Source organism: Dipodomys ordii, unplaced genomic scaffold (assembly GCF_000151885.1).
Source record: "Dipodomys ordii isolate 6190 unplaced genomic scaffold, Dord_2.0 Scaffold8, whole genome shotgun sequence".
Taxonomy (NCBI): domain Eukaryota; kingdom Metazoa; phylum Chordata; class Mammalia; order Rodentia; family Heteromyidae; genus Dipodomys; species Dipodomys ordii.
The window spans coordinates 3,565,954-3,587,443 of record NW_012267224.1 but is presented as its reverse complement, the minus strand read 5'-3'; the positions used below and the strand labels follow the sequence as shown (position 1 = coordinate 3,587,443).

At 36.8% G+C, this 21,490-nt stretch overlaps 1 protein-coding gene across 1 annotated transcript in view; it reads left to right on the top strand.

Annotated features, from left to right (window-relative positions):
* Positions 1–21,490, top strand: part of Tapt1 (transmembrane anterior posterior transformation 1) — a 41,409-nt gene that overhangs the window by 13,654 nt on the left and 6,265 nt on the right. The window contains exons 3-10 of the mRNA XM_013009161.1: positions 8,811–8,973; positions 10,344–10,479; positions 11,538–11,635; positions 11,808–11,877; positions 17,203–17,283; positions 19,583–19,692; positions 20,193–20,252; positions 20,534–20,602. Of these exons, the coding sequence (XP_012864615.1) occupies positions 8,811–8,973; positions 10,344–10,479; positions 11,538–11,635; positions 11,808–11,877; positions 17,203–17,283; positions 19,583–19,692; positions 20,193–20,252; positions 20,534–20,602 (787 nt within the window). The remainder of the gene's footprint in view (positions 1–8,810; positions 8,974–10,343; positions 10,480–11,537; positions 11,636–11,807; positions 11,878–17,202; positions 17,284–19,582; positions 19,693–20,192; positions 20,253–20,533; positions 20,603–21,490) is intronic.

The window sequence follows — 21,490 nt, the reverse complement described above, 5'->3', positions numbered from 1 at the left end:
TAGGAAGATCTTTTAGGAATTTAGCCACCATCTATGTTCTTTTTATAAAAAAATTGTATTTTTATTTTTCAAATCAGATGCTTATTTTTAATGTATTAATATAATGTATTATACTGTACTATATTCATATAATGCCTTTGATACTAACAAAGCCTTACTCAGTATGCTGTTTTCTTTATTACTATTGAGATCTCAATAAAGTCATGGCATTTTACTTACCTTTTTTAGACGACCAAAGCAAAATCTGGTAAAAACATAGCTAAGTTTAACTCTTAATAGTTGACTACGTAAAGAAGATGGCTACAGGGAACTTTAGATAAGGCCACAGGGAGCCAAAATACTTGACATAAGATAACTGATACAATGTAAGGATATGTACATCTACATCATGAGCTGTCTTTCTTCTTGATAGCCCTTTCCTCACCAGTATTCATACTCTAGCCAGCGCTGTGAGAAGGATGTCCAGAGCACAGCAGGCTCTGTATGGTCATGGACTTGCGATAATAAAGCAATAAAACACCGAAGACTCTGCCTTTGGGCATGATTTCTGTCTTGGGTGGTCAGCACACTGATGACATGCAGTGACTTGTCACTGTTTCCAGGTTCCTATTTTACCACCCATCTGTTCAGTCACCTGAGTGAGCTGCACTCAGGGTTACTACTGTGTCTTCCCTGTCTCTTGGAGGAGCAAGCACATAAGTAACACCAGAAGAGTCTTTCAGTGTTACTTCTGAATATGAAAGGAGATCTTGCTGCAAACCAGGAGACTTAAATCCTGTTTGCTTGAGTGTAAGTGATGATGGCTCTTCTTTCCAACCTTTTTTCTAATACTTTTAAGATTTTTTTAAAGCACATACAGATAATTACTTTTTTAAATAGTAGCTTGAAGCACTTTTCTATCTAAATCTCACATTTAAAAATGTTTCCAAAGCTTTGTAGCTAAAATGACACTAGGGGGCAGCCTGATTCACGCTTTTAACATTGTGCTCTGCAGTTTACAGTAACTGTAAAGTTGCATTTTATTCTGTCACTCAAATACATATATGCTACGTGAAACATGAAAAACAATTAAAATTATGAAGCAAAATTTCAGCAACCTTGAATAATTCTGTGTGAGAGGTTAGATTATATAATGATTACACAGACTGAAAATGTAATAAGTACTAAGTATTAAAGTACTGCTTTTAATGTGCTAGTAGTGCCTTTAATATGTTATATCAAAATTAAGTAATTTGTGTTTGCAGTAATATAAACACAATTTTTATTTTCTTGGAGCAATTTAGAAAATGATTTTAAAGGCACAGCTTAAAATGTATGCTAGTGTAAAATGTTACATTAAACAAAGCTGATAATATTAAGTCTGAGACCTCTCAAGTGTTTTAGGAATAATTAATTTTCCAAAATGATTATTGAAAGGTTGCCAGATTTTATGATCTTGTAGTTTTACTTCCAATGTTCTCTACATCTATAAAGATTATCTTATTTGTCTTACCTATAGTTATATCATATTCCATCTTTTTCAGCAGGTAAAAAGTGCTCTTTCCTTCAGTCTGACTTTTTTCCCACAGGGATAAGAAAAAGAATCAAAGAAGTTGATTTTTCCCATTGTCTAACTCTCAGTCCATAAAAAAAACTCACCATCTTCCTAGTTTCTTCTCTTTTTTTTCCCAAAAAAGGGGGAAATTCTATTTTTTACATTAATCACGTTAACATGAAAACGATTTGTAGTCTCTGTACTGTTTCAGAATTGCATCAATGAGAGCAGTAGTGTTAGCTTCCTTTCATATTTGATACAAGTTCTGTCTGGTACCACAATTCTCAAAGGCTTCCTAAAGAAAATAGACAACCTCCTACACACACCTCAGAATTTTCTGCTTTCAAATTCAGTCTTTGAAACAGTTTCTAGATCCTCTGTCAACTTGCCCTGGTTGTTGGCTTTGGTTTTGGCTTTGGCTTTTTGTTTGTGTTACTAAGTGAAGAGACTGCCTTTCAGAGAGTGAGAAACAGGACCATTCTGAGCCACCTCTTATCAAAGTCCCACCTTTCCATGATTGCCTAGCTAGCAGGGCTCCTCCCACTTTTGTTCCTGCTATAGGTTTGTCCATATTGGATTTCTGCCCTTGCTGACCCCCAAAATACTTAGTGAAATCTGTTAATTATCTTGATAAATCTACCCCTCTGTGTTTTGTGAGAGAGGGAAAGGGAATGAAAGATTCAAATAAAGCATGTGGATTCTTTAAGAGAAGGTTCATTTATATATTTCTTAGCTTTCTAGATAGGTCAGTGTCATTTTAGGAAAAGCATTTGAGAAACCATTTACATTATAATAATCTTTGTTATGATGTGGGACATAGAAAACAAAATTATGATTCATTATGCGAGGTTCTTGTATTTTTAGGAAGAATGATAGGATTTTGTTTTTTTCAGAGAAGTTGATGACTTTGCTAGTGAAGTGTCGACCAAATTTGCTTGTAAATTTACAAGTATAACATAGGTTATTTATTAATTTGCCTGACATTTTTGTGAACTTCATTTTTCCTAAAATCTGTGGTGGTATTTTGTGCTTTAGACTTCCCAGTCACATTGAAAAGTTGAAGGAGATTGTGGAGAAAAATGGTAAAATATGAGTATATCAAGAATTGATAGTTATTGTTGAAAAGAAGTCTTTACTGAAACATTTCAGACAGTGCTGAGTTGAGAAGGTATAAGTCCTAAATGCTAGAGTAAATTTAAACTGTTAGACTGGATAAAGTAAAACATGTACCAGCCAGTATTCTGATCACTCACTCCAATTTTTGACATAACTCTTATTTGAGGCTTCATTGACATTTTTTTTCTGTAAGAGGCAAGAATGACCTTTTCCTTTGAGAGTTGGCCCCACAGAAAACTTACTTCCCAGAACTGTGAATTTCAAATTCTCGACAGTTTCTTAACTTAAGGTTTCTTCATATGCTTTACTTCTTTCAAGATAATTCTGCCCCAAATTAACTTCATATATGCATTATAAATAGGGCTTTCTCTTTCCAGATGAAATTAAATTAAGCCTTGCTTCTGGCCTAGGTGACAAATGCCACCATTAGTATACATGTAGAGAGAGCTCTTGGTATCTTTCTCTGGGGAAACAAGTTTGTCTGTTCTTTCCTCTTACCAGGGGCTTATCGATTAAAAGCAGGTGTATTTGTTATACTAGAAACACCAGGTGTTATTGTCCCATGTCTCCTCACCATGCCGCTCTAAGTAGCGTAGCAACATTACAACCGTCTCTCTTTCTTTCTCTCTTGTAAATCAGACCGAAGGGAGGAGCACTTTCACTTCTTTATAGAATGGAATGTGGTGGCACAGGGACTCCTTGTGGTGAGTAAACCCTGATTTTTCCTTCTATATCCTTGGCCAAATTGACATCAGTTCAAACAAATACTAATTATATGCAAAATCAACACTGTAGGCAGGCATAACCCTTTGGGGATAGAGACATACTGAAAAATTCAGTTCCCTGTCTCTAAATAGCACCTTTACTTGTTTGTGAAGCTTTGGCCATGTTTGTTTAGGAAAGGTTGACCAGGATTTCACCTAACATGAAAACCAACCCCTAAAATGATCATTAATATATCACCCCAACACCACAGCCACCGGTTGAGCTTGGTTGCTCCCATGTAAGCACCTTTTATTTTACATTATTCAGATATTGAGCATAGCTTTATAAAAAAACACATTATTTCTTTCTAAAATAATTGAAAAAGTTTTAAGGGAAGATTCTAATCTTTCATTTTAAGTGCTAATTATTTTCCTAATATATCAAACTTAAAATTGAAAATACTTTGTTTCCCTTTTTAAGGAAAACACCTTGATCTTTCTGCTTTATTCCAAATTACTTTAAAATTATAAAGGTACTTCTCTTTCAGAAAGGTGAGCCATGTTAAATATCTTATTTCAGTAGTGCTTGTCGGTCTTCATTCTTCCAATTTTACTGGATATATTTTGAAATAACAGAGCGATCCAGTCTTTATTTTATACTGAACTAATGATACCCTGATGTGTTTTGACACTGATTTGAAATTAATTGTCCAGGAATTTTCCCATTTATTTTGTTCATTTTTATTGAGAAAAAAACAAAAACCTTCCTTCCTGACATTTTTATGTGCTACCAGTCTTTAATAAAAGCAAACTGCTAAAAACAGAGAGAAAATCCTACTCATGATCATCTTTCTCTAAATCATAATTCTGTTCCTATAAATCTTGAAGTGCTTTAAATTATAAATTGCCAATTATCAAATTTTCAATTGTCATGATCAGTGGAAGTATGTATAGGGATAAAAAGGTAAATTGTAGGGAATGTAGAAAAGCTTGGTTTCTATAAGGGTGATTTAATTTTTTTAGTTCTGTTGGATATTTTATTTTTTTTAATTTTAAAGTGCTGTTGGGTGTTTTTTGTTTGTTTGTTTGTTTGTTTTTACCTTATTATAACATGCAGCCAAATCACTGATCTGAACTGATTCAGATTAGTGAGATTTTACTTTATCCAGCATGTTGCATTTGAGATTTTCTGGCCTTTGCAAAATGAATTGCCAGTAACTACTATTGAATAGCCGTTTATATGAAGAACTTCAGCTTAAAGATTACTCTGAAGCGGATTCCAGGTTGATTGGCAGGGCTGTAGATAATCGTCTTAGAGTTTGAAATGCTTCTCAGATTGTCATCTAAAAATATCCTGGCAGAGAAGGAACAAACACTGTGATTAGTTCACGTTGCTTTAACTAGCTAGACTTACTTGTGAGGTTAGGCCTTTTCTTCTAGGGGCTATGAAAAGTATGGTTGTCATGCAAGATTCCAACCTAAAAACAGGTTTTTAATTTTTATCTTTACTACCCCAAGGGTTCTAGTTTTATTTTTTATTTTATTAATACTTAATTTTGAAAGTCACAGCTCCATAGCAACCACTTACTAGATTAGTACTGGAATAATAGGCAGGTAGCAGAGTAGCCAATGAATGGATTTTGTCCTTTGTTTTTTAATGTATTTTTCAAACTGAAGAATACAATGAGAAGTATAGTTAGTTTTTAACACAATTTTTTTTCTGATGATTATATATAGTATTAAATTTTACTGAAAGATAAAAGGCACAGAGTTGTTGACTTCTCTAAATTTGGAAGTTTATTTTTTTTAAAGTTGTGAAGATGCGTGACAGTGAAGAATCTGTCTCTGGAACCAGATGCCAAGATTCCAATCCTGCTCCCCCAAAGAGTAACTTACTGTGTGGCTTACAGGCATGTGCTCACTACCCCCCCCTCCCCACATCACCTGCAGAACTGGGTGGTGAAGATTCCTTAAGCTCTAAGGTGATTCCTGAGGAGAGCCTAGGGTATCAGTGCCTGCCATGTAGTAACTAAACTGTAGTGTAGTTCTTACAACTTGCCTTTGTTTTTCAACCTGGCTTAATACTAGGTAAAATAAAACTAAAGTTGTTTACGTTTCAACTTCTGTATTTTAGCTTATCTTGGATGAAATGTGATGTTGTATTATTTTGAATATAAAATGTTTGGTAGACCTAATTGCTACCAAAGGTTACAAATATAATCTTCCAGCTGGGCACTGGTGGCTCATGCCTGTAATCCTAGCTATGCAGGAGGCTAAGATCTGAGAATCACAGTTCAAAGCCAGCCCAGGCAGGAAAGTCTGTGAGACTCTGGTCTCCAATTAACCACCAGAAAACCAGAAGTGGTGCTGTGGCTCAAGTGGTAGAGAGCTAGCCTTGAGGTGAAGAGCTGAGGGACAGTGCCCAGACCCAGAGTGCAAACCCCACAACTGACAAAAAAAATAATATTAATAATCTTCCTTTGTATATTTACCAGCACATTGTTCCTTAGTTGCAAATATGTTTATATAGAGAGAAATATATTTGGACATATACCAAAGAGCCCTTTATCTTAAATGAAATTACATTGAGATTACTTAACTAAATAGATAAGACTGTAGTACCAAAAACTTGTAAGTATAATTTTCCACCTTAATAATTATCAGGTCATTTTAGTATCTAACAATTTTACTATTTTTTAAAAATTGTACCTTCCAGTTATTGTAACATTTAAGATACAATATACATTAAGATAAAGTATTTCTCAGCCCTGCCACCACTGCCATTTTGCATTAAGGACTGCCACATACTGTAGGCTGCTCAGCATCTCTGGCCTGTATACACTAGATGCCAGTAGTGCTCCCATATCCCAGCCCTGACAAAATGATGTTCCTAGATGTTGCCATACATCTCCTTGGCAAAAATCTTAATGGTTATAATTTGTTTGCCTCCATTATGAAGGATAGGGGAAAGGATTTGTAAGATTTTCACAATGGAAATATATGCATATATATCATTTTATTATTTTCTAACAATTTGTTTCTTACTACCGTACTTTTAGTTCTTATCATTTTATTTAATCCATATGTTGTTTCTGTAGTTCTTTAAAGTCAAATGTCCAACTATTGGATTTATGTGGTTTTCAATATATGCTGAGCTATGCCCGTGCATCTAAGGAGGAAAAGCAACGCCACTGCTTCTTAGGGGAGTCATGGCAGGTGCACAGCCTGCCCTCACATTTTGTTTCCTGTCCCCCAGGGGAGACAGACAGTTTTAAGGCAGGACCTAAGATTGTTCAAAGTGTCTCCCTCTGTGTGTATCAGAATTAGAAATGTATGTCTCTTGTCATAAAGAACAGGTCTCCCATTCCCAGTCTTGTATGAAAGGAGGGCATAATGTTATCATTCAGAAACCTGTGCTCAGGACTGGGTGTGGGAGACAGGAGATAAAGGACTCTTTGGTCTCTGTGAAGAGAAAAGGGCCAGGATATATGTGGAAGGAGAGGAATGGTATTGGAGAAAAGAGTGTCACCAGAACAAGTAATAGGAGAATAAGTCTTCTGTGTCCTTGACGGACTTTTGCCTACGGTCCTAACGTCACTGTTTTTCCTCCCTGTTTCCACAGTGTGGTCTAACTTAAACAAGTTCTAACCTATCTCCCATTTAGGCTCAAAGGAATGGCTTCTTCCCCCCACTTGAGGTTCTTCCTAGATTTGCACGTTCCCATATTCTATAAACAATGCACTAAGTTCATTAGTAACTTCAGTGTACACTATAGAAAACAAAACGCAGTTCTGTAACAACTGCTTACAAAACCAGTACTACATCATCAATACCATGTTAAGCTGTGTCTCAGAGAACACTTTGGAAGACAGCAATTCCAGGTTGATCATTGGAGAAAAGCCCCTGATACAAATCTGGACATGGACTGCAAAGAGCTCCAGAGCATAGGTGGCCAGTAATACAAGCCAGCAAAAATGAGCGGGTGGCTTGGAGACCAGTGTCTTGAGAAGTTAATGAGGTGTTTGGAGCATTGTCACAGCTAGCAAAAGCCCATAGGTATTGTAGGACCCTGCAGCTCCTAAAGGAAATACTCGGTCCTTGCTGTTGAGTGCACATCAGGTACGAGCTGCCAGCACAGAAGGCTGTCGTGAGGAATCAGCCTGCAGTGGACATAGAGAAAAGCTTTCCATTCTTGCCACAGAAATTGTATGTCCAGTAAAAGAACTCCTACATTTAAAAACAATTTATTGTTAGCATAAAGATGATGTGCACAGGGGGAGTTCCAGTTACAAACGTCAGGTAACGAGGACATTTCTTTTTGGACAGTGTCACCTCTTCCCGTTCTCTGTTTTTTCCCTCCCATCCCCACCCACAAGTTTTATAGTTCGTTTTGAACATAGTGTTCCATGTTAACAAATATGTGTCCTTTCACAATTTAGATTTAATTTTTCATACTCTAGTATCAGAAATAGGAAATGCTTCTTATTAATTACAAAAAATAATTTTAAGTCATGTCACAGAGGACTGACCTATAAGAACTATTACTGGGGGGCGGGGGGAGGATGGAAAGGGATGGGAAGGGGAAACAAAGGAGGAGGCTACAATGCTTGATAAGAAATGTACTCATTATCTTGCCCATGTAATTGTAACCCCTCTGTACAGTATTTTCACAATAAAAAATAAAAATTAAAAAAAGAACTATTACTATAAGTCAGAACAACTAGATATGAGTTTATAAGAAACGCAAATAATCCTTAAATATATGAAAAGAGATGTTGAGTGTCCTGGAACAAAAATACTACTGAAACACCCCAGATACTGTTTTTCGCTCATGTGATTGGCAAAAACCTAGAAGGTAGTCACACACTAAGGGTGTGTCATCTGTTTCTACCAAATGTCACATGACCTTAAAACCCGGGTTTAAGAATTTCTCTTCTGGATGCTCTTTAATTCATGAGGCATAACTTATATATTGTGCCATAGTTTGTAGTTGCAAAGGACTAGAAATCTGACAAGGGTGTGCTGATAAAAGTGTGCATCTAAATGGGAGATACCCTGCCACCATAAAAATCAGAGTTCTTTCTGAATCAGCATGGAAAAATTTGTAATGATGTTAAGTAAAAAGCACCAAGTGTAGAAAGCATTATGTAGGAAGCATTATTAGACCCCAGGGCTACAAGAGTGCTTCCAGACTGTCACCCTCATGGAAAACAGCTGCCTTAAAGTGCTCTACAGCAAGCACGTGGCTCACTGTGACTGTCCTGGCTTCTAATTGTAATTCTGGTTTAACTTGGCTGAAATTTTTATACTTTTAGCAAGTAATTCCTCTTGTTTGAAATCTTAAAAGAGCAACATAATTCTTGTTGTTTTGTGCTGATATGTGTTCAGTAAAGATGGCTTATTTTGAGGACTCATAAAGTAAAACTCATATTTTTGTTACTTGTTGTATGTTTCAGGGATAGGCGTGTGCTTCAACCTGCCCAGGTGTGTGACATTTTGAAGGGTGTCCTTTTGGTGATCTGCTATTTCATGATGCACTATGTTGACTACTCCATGATGTACCACCTGATACGAGGTCAGTCTGTCATCAAGCTCTACATTATCTACAACATGCTGGAGGTAAGTGCACTTGCTACCCTGTCACCAGTCTACCTGCCAGCTTCACAGACTTGACCCAAGCTCACAACTGCAAGTCTTCCTTCCAATATACAAAGTGCCTGGGATGGAAAATATTTTCCTAACGATTCTAGTAAAGGCACTTCTGGCTTTGCCATCGCTTGGGAAGCTAGTGGGGGCTGGACAACCTGTGTTTCTAATGAGGTGATGCCTGGGCTAGGAGACATTTAGGGGACTAGGTCCCCCTAGCAAGGTGTTTCTTGTCCCATGCGGTGAAGATCCCTGCTGCCTGTACATTTCTTAGCACCCCTCCAGAATGTGTACTGTCACAGACTAAGCAAATCTGTTTCTCACATGATGGCAAACCCATGTGTACCTTCAAAATTTTTGTTGGCAGTTTAAAATTTTGGAGTTAAGAAGTGAAAGATATGATTATGTCTGTTGGACATAATAAATTATATCAATTATAAATTGCCTTAAAGTTTGTGCATGTTTGCCCCGTTTCTAAGCTCCTTGCTTCCTTCCTTGCTGCTTCCTCATTCCTTTTCCTCAATTTTTCATCTGTAAAGCTGAAGTATAAAAGGTGTTTTGAGGATTAAATGAAGTGATTACACAAAGTAAGGCATGTGGTTTCAGCTTCCTAATGAATAACTCTTACTCGGTGAACATTTAATTAGCACCTGCCATCCTACCTGCTAGAGCATTTGACCTTGAGGATCCAGTGGTGAATAGGCTGTTCTCATGGAGTGTATATTCTGCAATTGGGAGACAGACAGTAAACGAGGTGTTCCTAGATAATAGTGTCTCATGAAAAGGAACAGGCAACAGAATCCACGGAATACATAAAAGAAGGAAAGTGCTAGAGAACCTCTCCTACAAGGTGGCTTTTGGCTTAATCCTAAATGACATAAGGCCTTCCTTTTCTTTTTCATTTTTGCCTCTCTGCTATTCTGAGTTTGAAGAGATATCTTTAGGAAGTCAATCTGCATATTATATACAAAATACAGCTGCATTATATACAAATATTAGTTGCATGTAGAATGAATCATGATAAATTTATCCTGAAGACTGTTAGAATCCTGTTTTACAGGAACTATGAGTTTGATGTGCCTCTCTTTTGCCATCAGATAAGACCTCCCTTGCTACAAACAGCTAATTAGACAAAGTCTAATTCAAATTCTGCAAACATCTTAATACTCACTGTGTACCAGAAGATAAAGACAGATAAGTAAATAAGTAAACAAGGAAGATCTTTGAGCTTTAGCTTCCCTTCAGCTAGGATTTTAAAAATCAGGTTTCCAGTTGCATCTGAATTTTAGTAACATCTTCAAATGAATTACTAACAGGCATCTTCTCACTATTTATCTCTGTAGGTAGCTGATCGTCTGTTTTCATCATTTGGACAAGATATATTAGATGCTCTCTACTGGACAGCAACAGAGCCTAAAGAAAGAAAAAGAGCCCATATCGGAGTGATCCCTCACTTTTTCATGGCTGTTCTCTATGTCTGTATCCTTTTTGTCTTACTGGAAATTCTAGCAGTCGGGGTATAGTATTATATTTGGGTAGCTGTTTCATAGATTTAAAGATGTCTGTGTTCATGTATAAATAAGATTAGTAAAATGTCTGCTTTTTGTAAGAAATTGTTTATTGTAATTAGAAATTATTTTCAAGAGCCTTGTGTATGTATGACTGTTGTTGGGATAACTGATTGTAATGACAAAGTAGTGTAATCTATATTGCACATTTATAAAGGTTTACTTGCACATGCATACAAGCCTACTGTTAACTTCCATATGGAGTCAGGACTCTCACAGCAATGTGTCATCTATTTCTTGTTGTCAGTGACACTTGAGAGAAATTAGATTAGTACTTGGGAGTGGTGTTTGAGGGTAGAACTTATTCCAGTTTTAGTGGAGTAAAATACTCTGAATTACAAATTTTTGTGTGTATAATATGAATATAATCCTGTCTGACATGAGAAATCTTAATTTTTTCACATTTCTTACTGTTTCATATTCCATAACAGTTGAAGAAAAACACATCTAGTCTAACTTTAATTATTCTCTTTTAAAATTCAAATTATCTTACTTCAAAATGTATATTTATAAATCTCTCATTATTTACTGAATATTTTTGTTTTTTATAATACTGCTTGAACCACACCTCCAGCCCTATTTACTGTATTTTATTCCATTTACTTGAAAGACTCTGTGGTCAGAGTTGGAGGTGTGGCTTGGTTGGTAGTGTGCAAGCCAATGTGCGAAATCATCAGGAACCCAGTTCAAGTGCCAGTCTTTAACCTAATAAATAAAATATTCTGTGGTCTAAATAAATGGATACAGAGCGTTATTTGTTTTATATGGAGTGTGTATATATACATATGTACACATATACATATTCCATACTTGGTATATACCCAGTCAAATTTGTATCACCTATTACAATTATGAAGATAAAGTGTTTGTGTAAGATTTGGTTTAGAAAATACAATTATTCCCCCCTTTCAAAATTTATAGTTATTAATATGAAAATAAGTGTAAGATTTTTCCTTGACGTATTGTTAGTTTTACATGCAATTCTCATAATGGTTCAAGCAACAACTCTCAATGTAGCTTTTAACTCCCACAACAAGTCACTGCTTACTATTATGATGTCTAATAATGTAAGTATGAGATTTTGTTTTACATATTGATTATAAAGATACTTAAGCAGTAGTATTGTAGATAAAATGAAACTGTTCTATATGTTGTTTTTTTCTCTAGGAAGTTTTGTATGTAGCAAGTCAATTTTTAAACTTAAGATGATGAAGATGATATTTCTGTTTACTATTTCAGTTTGTTGAAATTAAAGGAAGTGTTTTCAAGAAGTTTGAAAAGAACAATCTCTTTCAAATGTCAAATAGCGGTATGTACAATTAGATTCTACTTGTAGCTCTAAATAAAGTTACCATAAATAAATACTAAATAACATTTTAATAAAAAATGATTGCATTTTCTAAAACAAATAATTAGTGAGAAAAGGACTTTTTTCCACTACTGTTGCTGAACCGTGTAGGTAAAGGTTATAGAAGGACTTAGACCATCTATTAAAAAGTTAATTCAAAATATTTCCTTGCCATAAACATAAATGCTAAATTATAAAATTCATTAGAATAAATGATACGGTATACAAAATATACACTCATACCTTTGTTTAGGTATTTTCAGAGATTGCACAAAACTACTAACCATAGAAGAAATAAATTGTATTTAAATTAAAAATGCCATTAAAAAAATTATGAAAATGAAAAGGCACATCGCACTGCTACAAGAAGAGTTGAGATGTTTATAGCAAAGGATTTTTTTAAATTCCTGAATACATTAAAAATTCAGCTAAACCTGGTGTTGGTGACTCACACCTATTAATACTAGCTACTCTGGAGGCTGAGATCGGGGGACTGAGTTTGAAGCCAGAAGAGGCAGGAAAGTAAGTGAGACTCTTTATCTCCAATTAATCACAGAAAAAGCCAAAAGTGGTGCTATGGCTCAAGTGGTAGAATGCTAGCCTTGAGCACAAGGAACTTAGGGTCAGCTCCCAGGCCCAGAGTTCAAGGTCCAAGACCAGGAAAATGAAAAAAAAAATCAGTTAATCATTTTTGAAATGATAGTACAACTTAGAAGTGAGAAAAAAGTTTGAAAAGAATTTTGCAAAAGACATATGAACGGCCAGGTATTTGCCATTATTAGAAGAAATGTCACTAAGGAAATACAAAGGAAAGTGAGTGAAATGAGACATCCCTTTACCTACCAGACCCAGGAACTCCTAAGCCCACCAAGGCCCAAAATTAGTGAAGAAGGATGCCAAGGAACTTTCTGGTTGGTCAAAGCAAACGTTTAGAAATGTATATTTGAAAAAGCTAGGTGAGGAACAAGAGCAACACATGGAAAACTAGCAGTGAAGTCTATTGATTCTGTCGGACCACAGATCTCAAAATTCTGAGAGGTAGTCTGTGCTATGTCTTCTTCTGTGTTAGTATTCTTCTCTTACACATGCATACAGCAAGTGTTGTGAAGTTGAAATGAAAGCAGAGGGGTAGGGAAAGAAGAAAGGGCTCAAAGAGAAAATGGTTGCACTTGTTCAGCTTGCTCATCTCAGGCCACACCTCCAGCCTGGCTTTTAGCTAGCTATTTGGGAGAGTGGAGAGTGTCTAGTGAGATTTTTTTCCTCTTCAGGCTGGCTTCAAATAATGATCATCCAGATTGTAGTCTCCTGATTAGCCAGGATACAGACATGAACCATCAGTACTCATTTAGAAACCATATTTTTAATTCATGTTAATAACTTGATTTAAGTAGCTCTCTCTAGGGAGCTTTAAATGAAGAGATGAGCATTTGGAGTGTTTTTAGTCAGCCTATTTAAGAGCCTTGAAATTTTAAGGAGGAAATTGTGAGTGGCTTTTCACTTTACTACATGCACGCTAATGAAATGAATGTCTCCTTCTATAGGCATGCCCTCAAAATTAATATCCTCTCATATTAGAATTCATTATTTTAGTTTTACAAAAATAGAAAAAAGATGGCACGTTGATCGTGTATAAATATTAACTCAAGAAATTTAGGAGTTTATTTTGGCTTTAATTGGTTAGTAATTACTACCAAAAAAGTGTTGCTTTTTGTTATAAGTGATATAGTTCATTTTACAGTGCAAATTACCTTTAGGTTTTATAAGAAATTGCCCTGTGGTAGCTTTTGTTCCTTATTCCTAATTACTTTGGCTATAATTGTAAAAGTATAGCCCTACTAGTAATACAGCAGAGTAATGGGCCTAATAATCAATATACCAGAAGTACCCTAATTGTTAGTCACTACTTTTTAAGCTCGTTTAAGAAGGTTAAGAGAAGTCATTCTCATTTTAGTAAAAATTGTAATTTTCTTAATGCATAAAACTTCATCACTAATCAAAATCCTTACTGTTCTAAAGCTGAGATGTGATAGAAGTATGTTATTCATTGACTGTGTAATATAATATTACATTATAAAGGAACTTTTAAAACATTGAGCTATTATTTAGTACAGCAGAAAGTTTGCACAAATAATAAAAAAGAAAGTTATAGGAATAAAAATTTAAAATATCTACCAGCCTGATTGTCATAGTTAGGCTGATAAGTTCTTGAAATAAAAAGATACTTCTTTATGGTGTTAATTTTCTTCTTATCTTTAAACTTATCTCTTCACATAAGATTGCATTTATCCACCAGAATTTGTTAATTTTTATTAGTCTGTACAATATTTTGAAGTTGCCTGCTTTTCTAAGATATATTTTGTCATAAATATCCTCATAATAAAATAATGTTTCCCTTCCATTAATATCAGTAGAATTGAATTGGTGGAAGGATTTCTATATTCGTAGCTGTCCAAAAATCAGATGTTATTTACTACTTTTTTATTACATTATTAGCATTGATAAAAAGTTAACTTGCTTTATTTCAAGTAATATTTTACAGTGTTCTGTTTCTCAAAGCAATCTCATTCCAGAAAATTATATAATGAACTTAATTTTTAGTAAATTCATTTCTTTGTTAACTTTATTATATACATCAGAAAAGGCTTGCACGCATATAGAGATAAATTTATGAATAATATAAAATTCCAATTAAAAGTACGTTGAGAAATGTAATCTCTTGAGTTAATCCAGAGTTAACTGTAAAAACATTTTTTTTTTTTTGATGGTCCTGGAGCTTGAATTCAAGGCCTGAGCTTTTGTGTTCAAGGCTAGTGCTCTACCACTTTGAGCCACAGGGCTACTTCCAGTTTTAGGTGGTTAATTGGTGATAAGGGTCTTATGGACTTTCCTGCCCGGGCTGTTGTCAAAGTGTGATCCTTAGATCTCAGCCTCCTGAGTTGCCTAGGATTGTAAGCATGAGCCATCAGCACCTGGTTAAACAATTCAGTTTATCCAATTTCAATGGAATTACTCAAGGGAAAGCTTTGAAGTTACAAAATGAGCTGAATATATGATCTTGTACCTGTCAGAAGTCCCGTGGACTTCCCTACAGTTGTATTATGCTCTCAAGGGGATGTGTGCGCTCCGCACCTTGAGACCCCCACAGCAGTGAGGTTACACCCCCAGACATGGCGCTGCATAAGAAATAACTACAGTTCTGTAAATAGAGCAGCAGTTTGTGCCCACTAAGCTTTCAAAGAGTAAAGTTGAAGCTCAGACCCACAGCAAGTACAGAGCTGAGCTGCCCTCGAAAGGAATGTCCGTGCAGCTGACCGAAGAGTATAAGGGCTTAGGGAAGGTACAGAGTAAAGGTCTACTCACTTACAGAGGACAGGGTTTTGCAGTGGAGCAGAGTCCCAGTCATGTTGCTAGTCAGTAGAAGGACCCAGGTGGAAATGATTAGAGGAGGCATCAAGGTGAGATTACACATAGAAGTAGCACAGTTGGTGGTGTAGGTGAGCCTGGTGTTGCTCAAAGAATAGAATCGTGCAAGACACCAGTAGGTGTCTTGGTGCTTTTGAGATGTGCTGGAATGTGAATGATCGCTTTCTAGCTTTTAGGGTACACACTTGATACAGATGCAGATGTAACTCACTTTGTTCCTTGACTACATAGTACTTGTTCTCTTTTCTTTTTTTTCTTTTTTTTTTGGGGGGGTGTCCGGTCGTGGGCCCTGAACTCTGGGCCTGGGTGCTGTCCCTCAGCTCTTCAGCTCAAGGCTAGCACGCTACCACTTGAGCCATAGCACCACTTTGGCTTTTTTTTTTGTTCTGCTTATGTGGTGCTGAGGAATTGAACCCAGGGCCTCATGCATGCAAGGCAAGCACTCTTACTACTGAGCCACCTTCTCAGCCCCCAGTACTTGTTATCATAGTTGAAAATAACTGCAAAACTGGCATTAGGTGTCATACTTAAATTGGATCACAGTTTAAGGCCATCCTCAGCAGAAAGTTAGTGAGACCCCGTCTTAACCAATAGGTGGGTACTGTGATCTGGATCTGCCATCCCAGCTATGTGGGTACCACAAATGGGTGTGTCGTGCACCAACCCAGACAAAAACACAAGCCCCTATTCAATAGGGTTAGAGATTTGGCCCAAGTTGTAGTGCCTTCCTACTAAGCTGGTGCCCTGAGTATTTAGTTTATTAACTTGTCGTAAAATACCATTGTGAAGCCTCATTTTGTTTATTTCCTCCAAAATTCTACACATATTCCAACAAATACAACTGTAATATTGTATTCGCTTAGCTAAGGGATTCATTAGGTCTATACGTATGTTCTTAACTATGTACCAAACTGTAAGTCTGGGACATGAGAGCTTTATGTTTCCGAGTCTTATGTTTACGTCTTGCTCCTGTTGTTTCTTTTTCTATAAAATCAAAACAGCTGTCATAATTCCTCTGAAACTATTGGAGGAATAAACCAGCCTGAGCACTTTAATGGTTTGGATATTTTTGAAGTTTGTTAGAAAAATTGAATATCCATGCTAGAATTATGTTGGAGAAAGAAGAAGATAGTTTGTCAGTATAATTCCAGGCCATGTATGATGTATGTATGTATATTGACTGACTTCTCTGAATGGATCCTGCATGCTGCATCCATTGTGTAAATCAATGGCAAACTTACTACTAAGAGAAAAAATTGCACCTATAATGAATACACACATTTTTCCCTAAACAATCTTATCTATCTACACACCATTTTCATTGTGTTAGACATTATGAGTAATCTAGAGACAAAAAGGATATGAATATGTGCACAGCTATATGTGAATCCTGTTAGGTTTTATATAAGAAACTTAAGCATCAGCCAGGTGCCGGTGGCTCACTTGTCATCCTAGCTACTTAGGAGGCTGAGATCTAAGGATTGAGGTTCAAAGCCAGCCCCGGGCAGGAAAAGTCTGTGAGACTCTTATCTCTAATAAACTACTAGAAAACTGGAAGTGGCACTGTGGCTCAAGTGGTAGAATGCTCTCCTTGAGCTGAAATGCACAGGAACAGTGCCCAGGCCCAGAGTTCAAGCCCCACAACAGACCAAAAAAAAAAAAAAGAAAGAAAGAAACTTAAGCATCCTGGGTTTTGTAGCTGAATGAATTTGGCAACCAATACCCCATAGACACTGAGGAGCAAGTGTATTTTTTGTAAATGTTTACAAATAGTATACTTTTTTCATGTATTAACAGTTACTTTATATATGGTCTGTGTTATTTGTATGCACTGTGGTATTTGTATGTTCTCTTTTTTTTTAGATATTAAGGAGCGTTTTACCAATTATGTGCTTTTGCTAATAGTGTGTTTAAGAAACATGGAGCAGTTTTCTTGGAATCCAGGTAAATGTTTCTTCACTAACAGTGTCTTACAATACTGCTCTTAAACCAAAATTATTCTTTCACATGGCCTAAAATGAGTACAAGGGGATATTTGCAGCAGCTGGTTAGCACATCAGCAATTCTTATTTCCTGAGAATCGATGGAGCATGTTCTCAGTGGCAGGTGTGATGTGGTGTGGTACTGGCACTTCACCCAGCCTCGCCTCGTCTCTGCAGTGTGAATTTGGAGAGCACTGCCAGCCGAGCATCGCGGCTCACGCTTTTCCCTGTGCTGGTCACTGTACATTTTCTGATTGCCCAGTCAGTCACACCGTGTTCATCTTAGGGCCTTTTGTCTCTTACCCATCCTCTGAATGAGGAATAAATAAAATGGGGAAAAACTAAAGAAAGTGTAAAGAATGTTGATACTAATATGAGTCCATGAATCCAGGCTAAGAAACTGTTAAAATTTCACGAATTTCCATCATCCATCTAAGTAGGCAGACATTCACTGAGCATGTTATATGTACCATCAAGGGCAAGCAACGTGAAGGTGAAGTCACTAGAACTCTCAGGCAGTAACTGAAATAAGTCGTTCCAGTGCTGATGCTAGCTCAGTAAAACATGGTCACTTATCAGATAGCTCAAGGAATTTGGAAACGTTTTTAATGCCTAACATTTTTGTACAATTTTGTTCTTAATGGACCAGAAAATTTTAATTCGTTGCTTGTTTTCCAGTTTCTGTGGAGAAACAGAAACAGAGAAAATGAGATACACGATCTTAGAAATAGATTTCCAAAGATACTTTCTTATGAAAAATATAAAATCGAGAAGTAGATCTTACAATGACATGAGCTCTCAGCAGATTGAGAGGCCACATGACTTGTGTTACGAAAGCTGCTCCCGTCCAGCTGTACTTGGATTCTGTGGGAACCTGGATCATTTTGACAAATGACCGGTGTAACTAGGCCAGCTCAGAGTCCACAAAAAGCAGAATGGGCATGTGTGGCTGGTCCCAGGAGCCCGTGGGCATCAGCGATCCCAGCTCGGGTTGTTGCACCCAAGGACAGAGAGACGCCATGTAAAGTCACATTCTCATTGGTGCGGTGTCTTTCAGCAGATTATCCGAAGTCTCCTCATCACTATGGTAGCAGATAAAATGATAAAGTGAGCACTGAATGAATCCATCATTCATTCATTCACTTTTAGTGTTTTTTTTTCTCATTGTCTTGTTTTAAACCAAAATATCTTTAAATGTTTTTTATTGTGAAAATACTGTACAGAGGGGTTACAGATACATGAGCAAGGTAATGAGTACAGCTTATCAAGCATTGTTGCCTCCTCCTTTGTTTTCCCCTACCATCCCTGCCCTCCCATCTCCACAACTCCATCCCCTTCTCCCCTTGCCCAAATTGTAAAGTTTGATGTTCAGCAGTGTCTCGTACATCTCATTGTTATAATGGGTCAACCAAAATATCTTTGATGGATGCTTTACCTAAATGCCCGGGAGGATTAGTTACATGAAAATAATACTAGATATTTGTGTGTCGGGTGCATTGTTGTGTACTATTACCATATGTAATTTTTACTACATGTAATGTGGATCCTGTGTTATCCTTGTTTTATTGATGAAGAAATGAAATATCAGTAATTAAGGTCATATATGCTTAGTAGAAATGTTTATAATTAAAAGTGTCCCGGTTTCCAGACCTTTCCTGTGCAGCCAGACTCAGGAAAGCTGTCCCATTGCCACCACAGTGACAGGGCCCCAGCTCCAGACACTCCATCTGAATTGATGGACCTTGGCAGCACTTCCAGTCACCTTTTTCTTGCTTTGACCCACTGTTAGGACCTCCAGCATCTTATAAGCTATCTATTGTTGTTTATTTTTTTGTAAATCAGCTACCTAATACTGAATTGAGATCTTAATGAACACCATAAAAGTACAGAGATTTAACAGTGAAATAAATGGTCAATCCGTTTCAGTCACCGTGATCGAAGAAGGAAACAAACTGCTGTGACTTCAGCATACCTTTGCCACCAGTTCTCTGTCATGTAGAGGCTTCCTAACCTTACTACTGTCCACAAGCAGGAAGTAATACTTGGACATACTGAGCATTTGTTGAGTGAACTGTCCAATCTAGTAAAATGAACCTCTTTTTTTAAAATAAGTTTATAGTTAATTCAGTACTACTTTCTCAACATCATTTATTGAAAATATACTCTTTCCCTATGGATATTTCAGATTTATAATACCTTGTGATACAGATTCAATGCATTTTAAGAGATTTAATTGTCTCTCATTTTTCCATACTTCTTAGATCATCTGTGGGTGTTATTTCCAGATGTCTGTATGGTGATTGCATCTGAAATTGCTGTGGATATTGTAAAGCATGCCTTTATCACCAAGTTCAATGACATTACTGCAGATGTATGTATTTCTCTAAGTAATTCAGCGTGTAGACATTCCTTAATCTAAAATTATAGATGATAATAGGTTACTACTGAAGTTAGAATTGTAATTTTGTCTTTTTAAAAATTAGTCCATTACTGAAAGTATTTTTATTAAGTCATATTGTACCTATTTGTAAAAGTAAAACTTAATGGCTGGGATTTGATTGTGTTTTTCATTTTTTATTTAACAATGCCTTTTTTGTGTGTGATTATAAATAAATTTTCTAAGTTTTAAAAGAGCCATATATTTTGTGAAAACTTTTTGATGGAGCTTTGAGGGGTTTGTTTTATATTGTGACCAAGTTCCATAGAATTTCCAGAAATAGATACATAGCTGTAGTATTGTATATGTGATAGAATGTAGAATTTCCTGGGATGTCTTTCATTGCTGCTTCAACCCTGGTAGCTCAACAGATTTCTCAGATTTAGGAGAGTGTGCTTTTAATGGACTTACCCTGGTTGCTTATTTCTCTTTAGGTCTACAGTGAATACAGAGCCAGCCTTGCTTTTGACCTTGTTAGCAGCCGCCAGAAAAATGTGAGCATAGCCTAACATTGACTAAACAGTGGCTAATTAATATGGAAGGGGGAACTGTGTAGACTTATATCTGTCTAGATGGTAAACATTAAATAATATATGATTTCTACATCATTGTGATAATTATATAAGCTTGTAGATTTCCACATTATTTTACTAAATTATGTGACAAGTGCCAACTTCTCTTCCGGCTCTCACCTGTGTTGAACTCTGGGTGGGACGTGTGGACAGTATTTTTTAATGCTGCTTAGCCCCCTAAGTGAATGCTCTCTTCTCTACAGGCATACACTGATTACAGCGACTCGGTGGCCCGCAGGATGGGGTTTATTCCTCTCCCACTAGCTGTTTTAGTAAGTCCATGCTTTTTTCTCTTTGGTAATGATGAGATAGCTGTCATTATATACTAGTGAATGGATTATCAACAAGTTTGTTTCAGCAGGACTTGATCTAAACATGAAAGATGAATAACTTAGAAGAAAAGTTTAAATTATTGTGTGGCCTTTTTAAGCTCTCCAGTAGTCAAGCAGAAGTAACAATGGATTTCCTAACAGTGTAAACACTCTAGGATATTCATTTGGCAAAGGTTGCTTTTTCCCTGAGTCATGGGCGGGGGGGTGGGGGGTGCGTGTCACTGGTATGACCATGTAGCAGGTATGACGTGTGCTGCTTTGATGCACTCATCCCACTTGTAGGGATTTAGCCTGAGGAAATGGTTAGAAAAGGCACACAATGGTTGATGAGCAGGGCTAAGCACTGATATCACTTACAATACCAAAACTTTGGAAATAGTTCAGCAAAGTGTGGTAGGCCCAATTAAGGCATTTGGTATTTTGAGATTGCCTTTTTTGTGGGTGTGCCAGTCCTGGGGCTGAACTCAGGCCCTGGGGACTGTCCCTGAGATTTTATTGCTCAAGGCCGGCACTCTACACTTGAACCAAAGTTCCACTTCTGTCTTTCTTGTGGGGAGAGACACGAGTCTCAGGGATTTTTCTTGCCTGTGCTAGTTTTGAACCACAACCTTCATATCTCAGTTTTGTGAGTAGCTAGAATTATAGACATAAGCCATTGGCACCCGACTATGAGATTACCTTTATAAGGGGGAGAGAGTGTGGGGCGTATTCTGGGACTTGAACTTAGGACCTAGCTACTACTTCCCCTGAGTTTTTGTGTTCACTCTACCACTTAAGCCACAGCTCCACTTCCAGCTCTGTGTGTGTGTGTGTGTGTGTGTGTGTGTG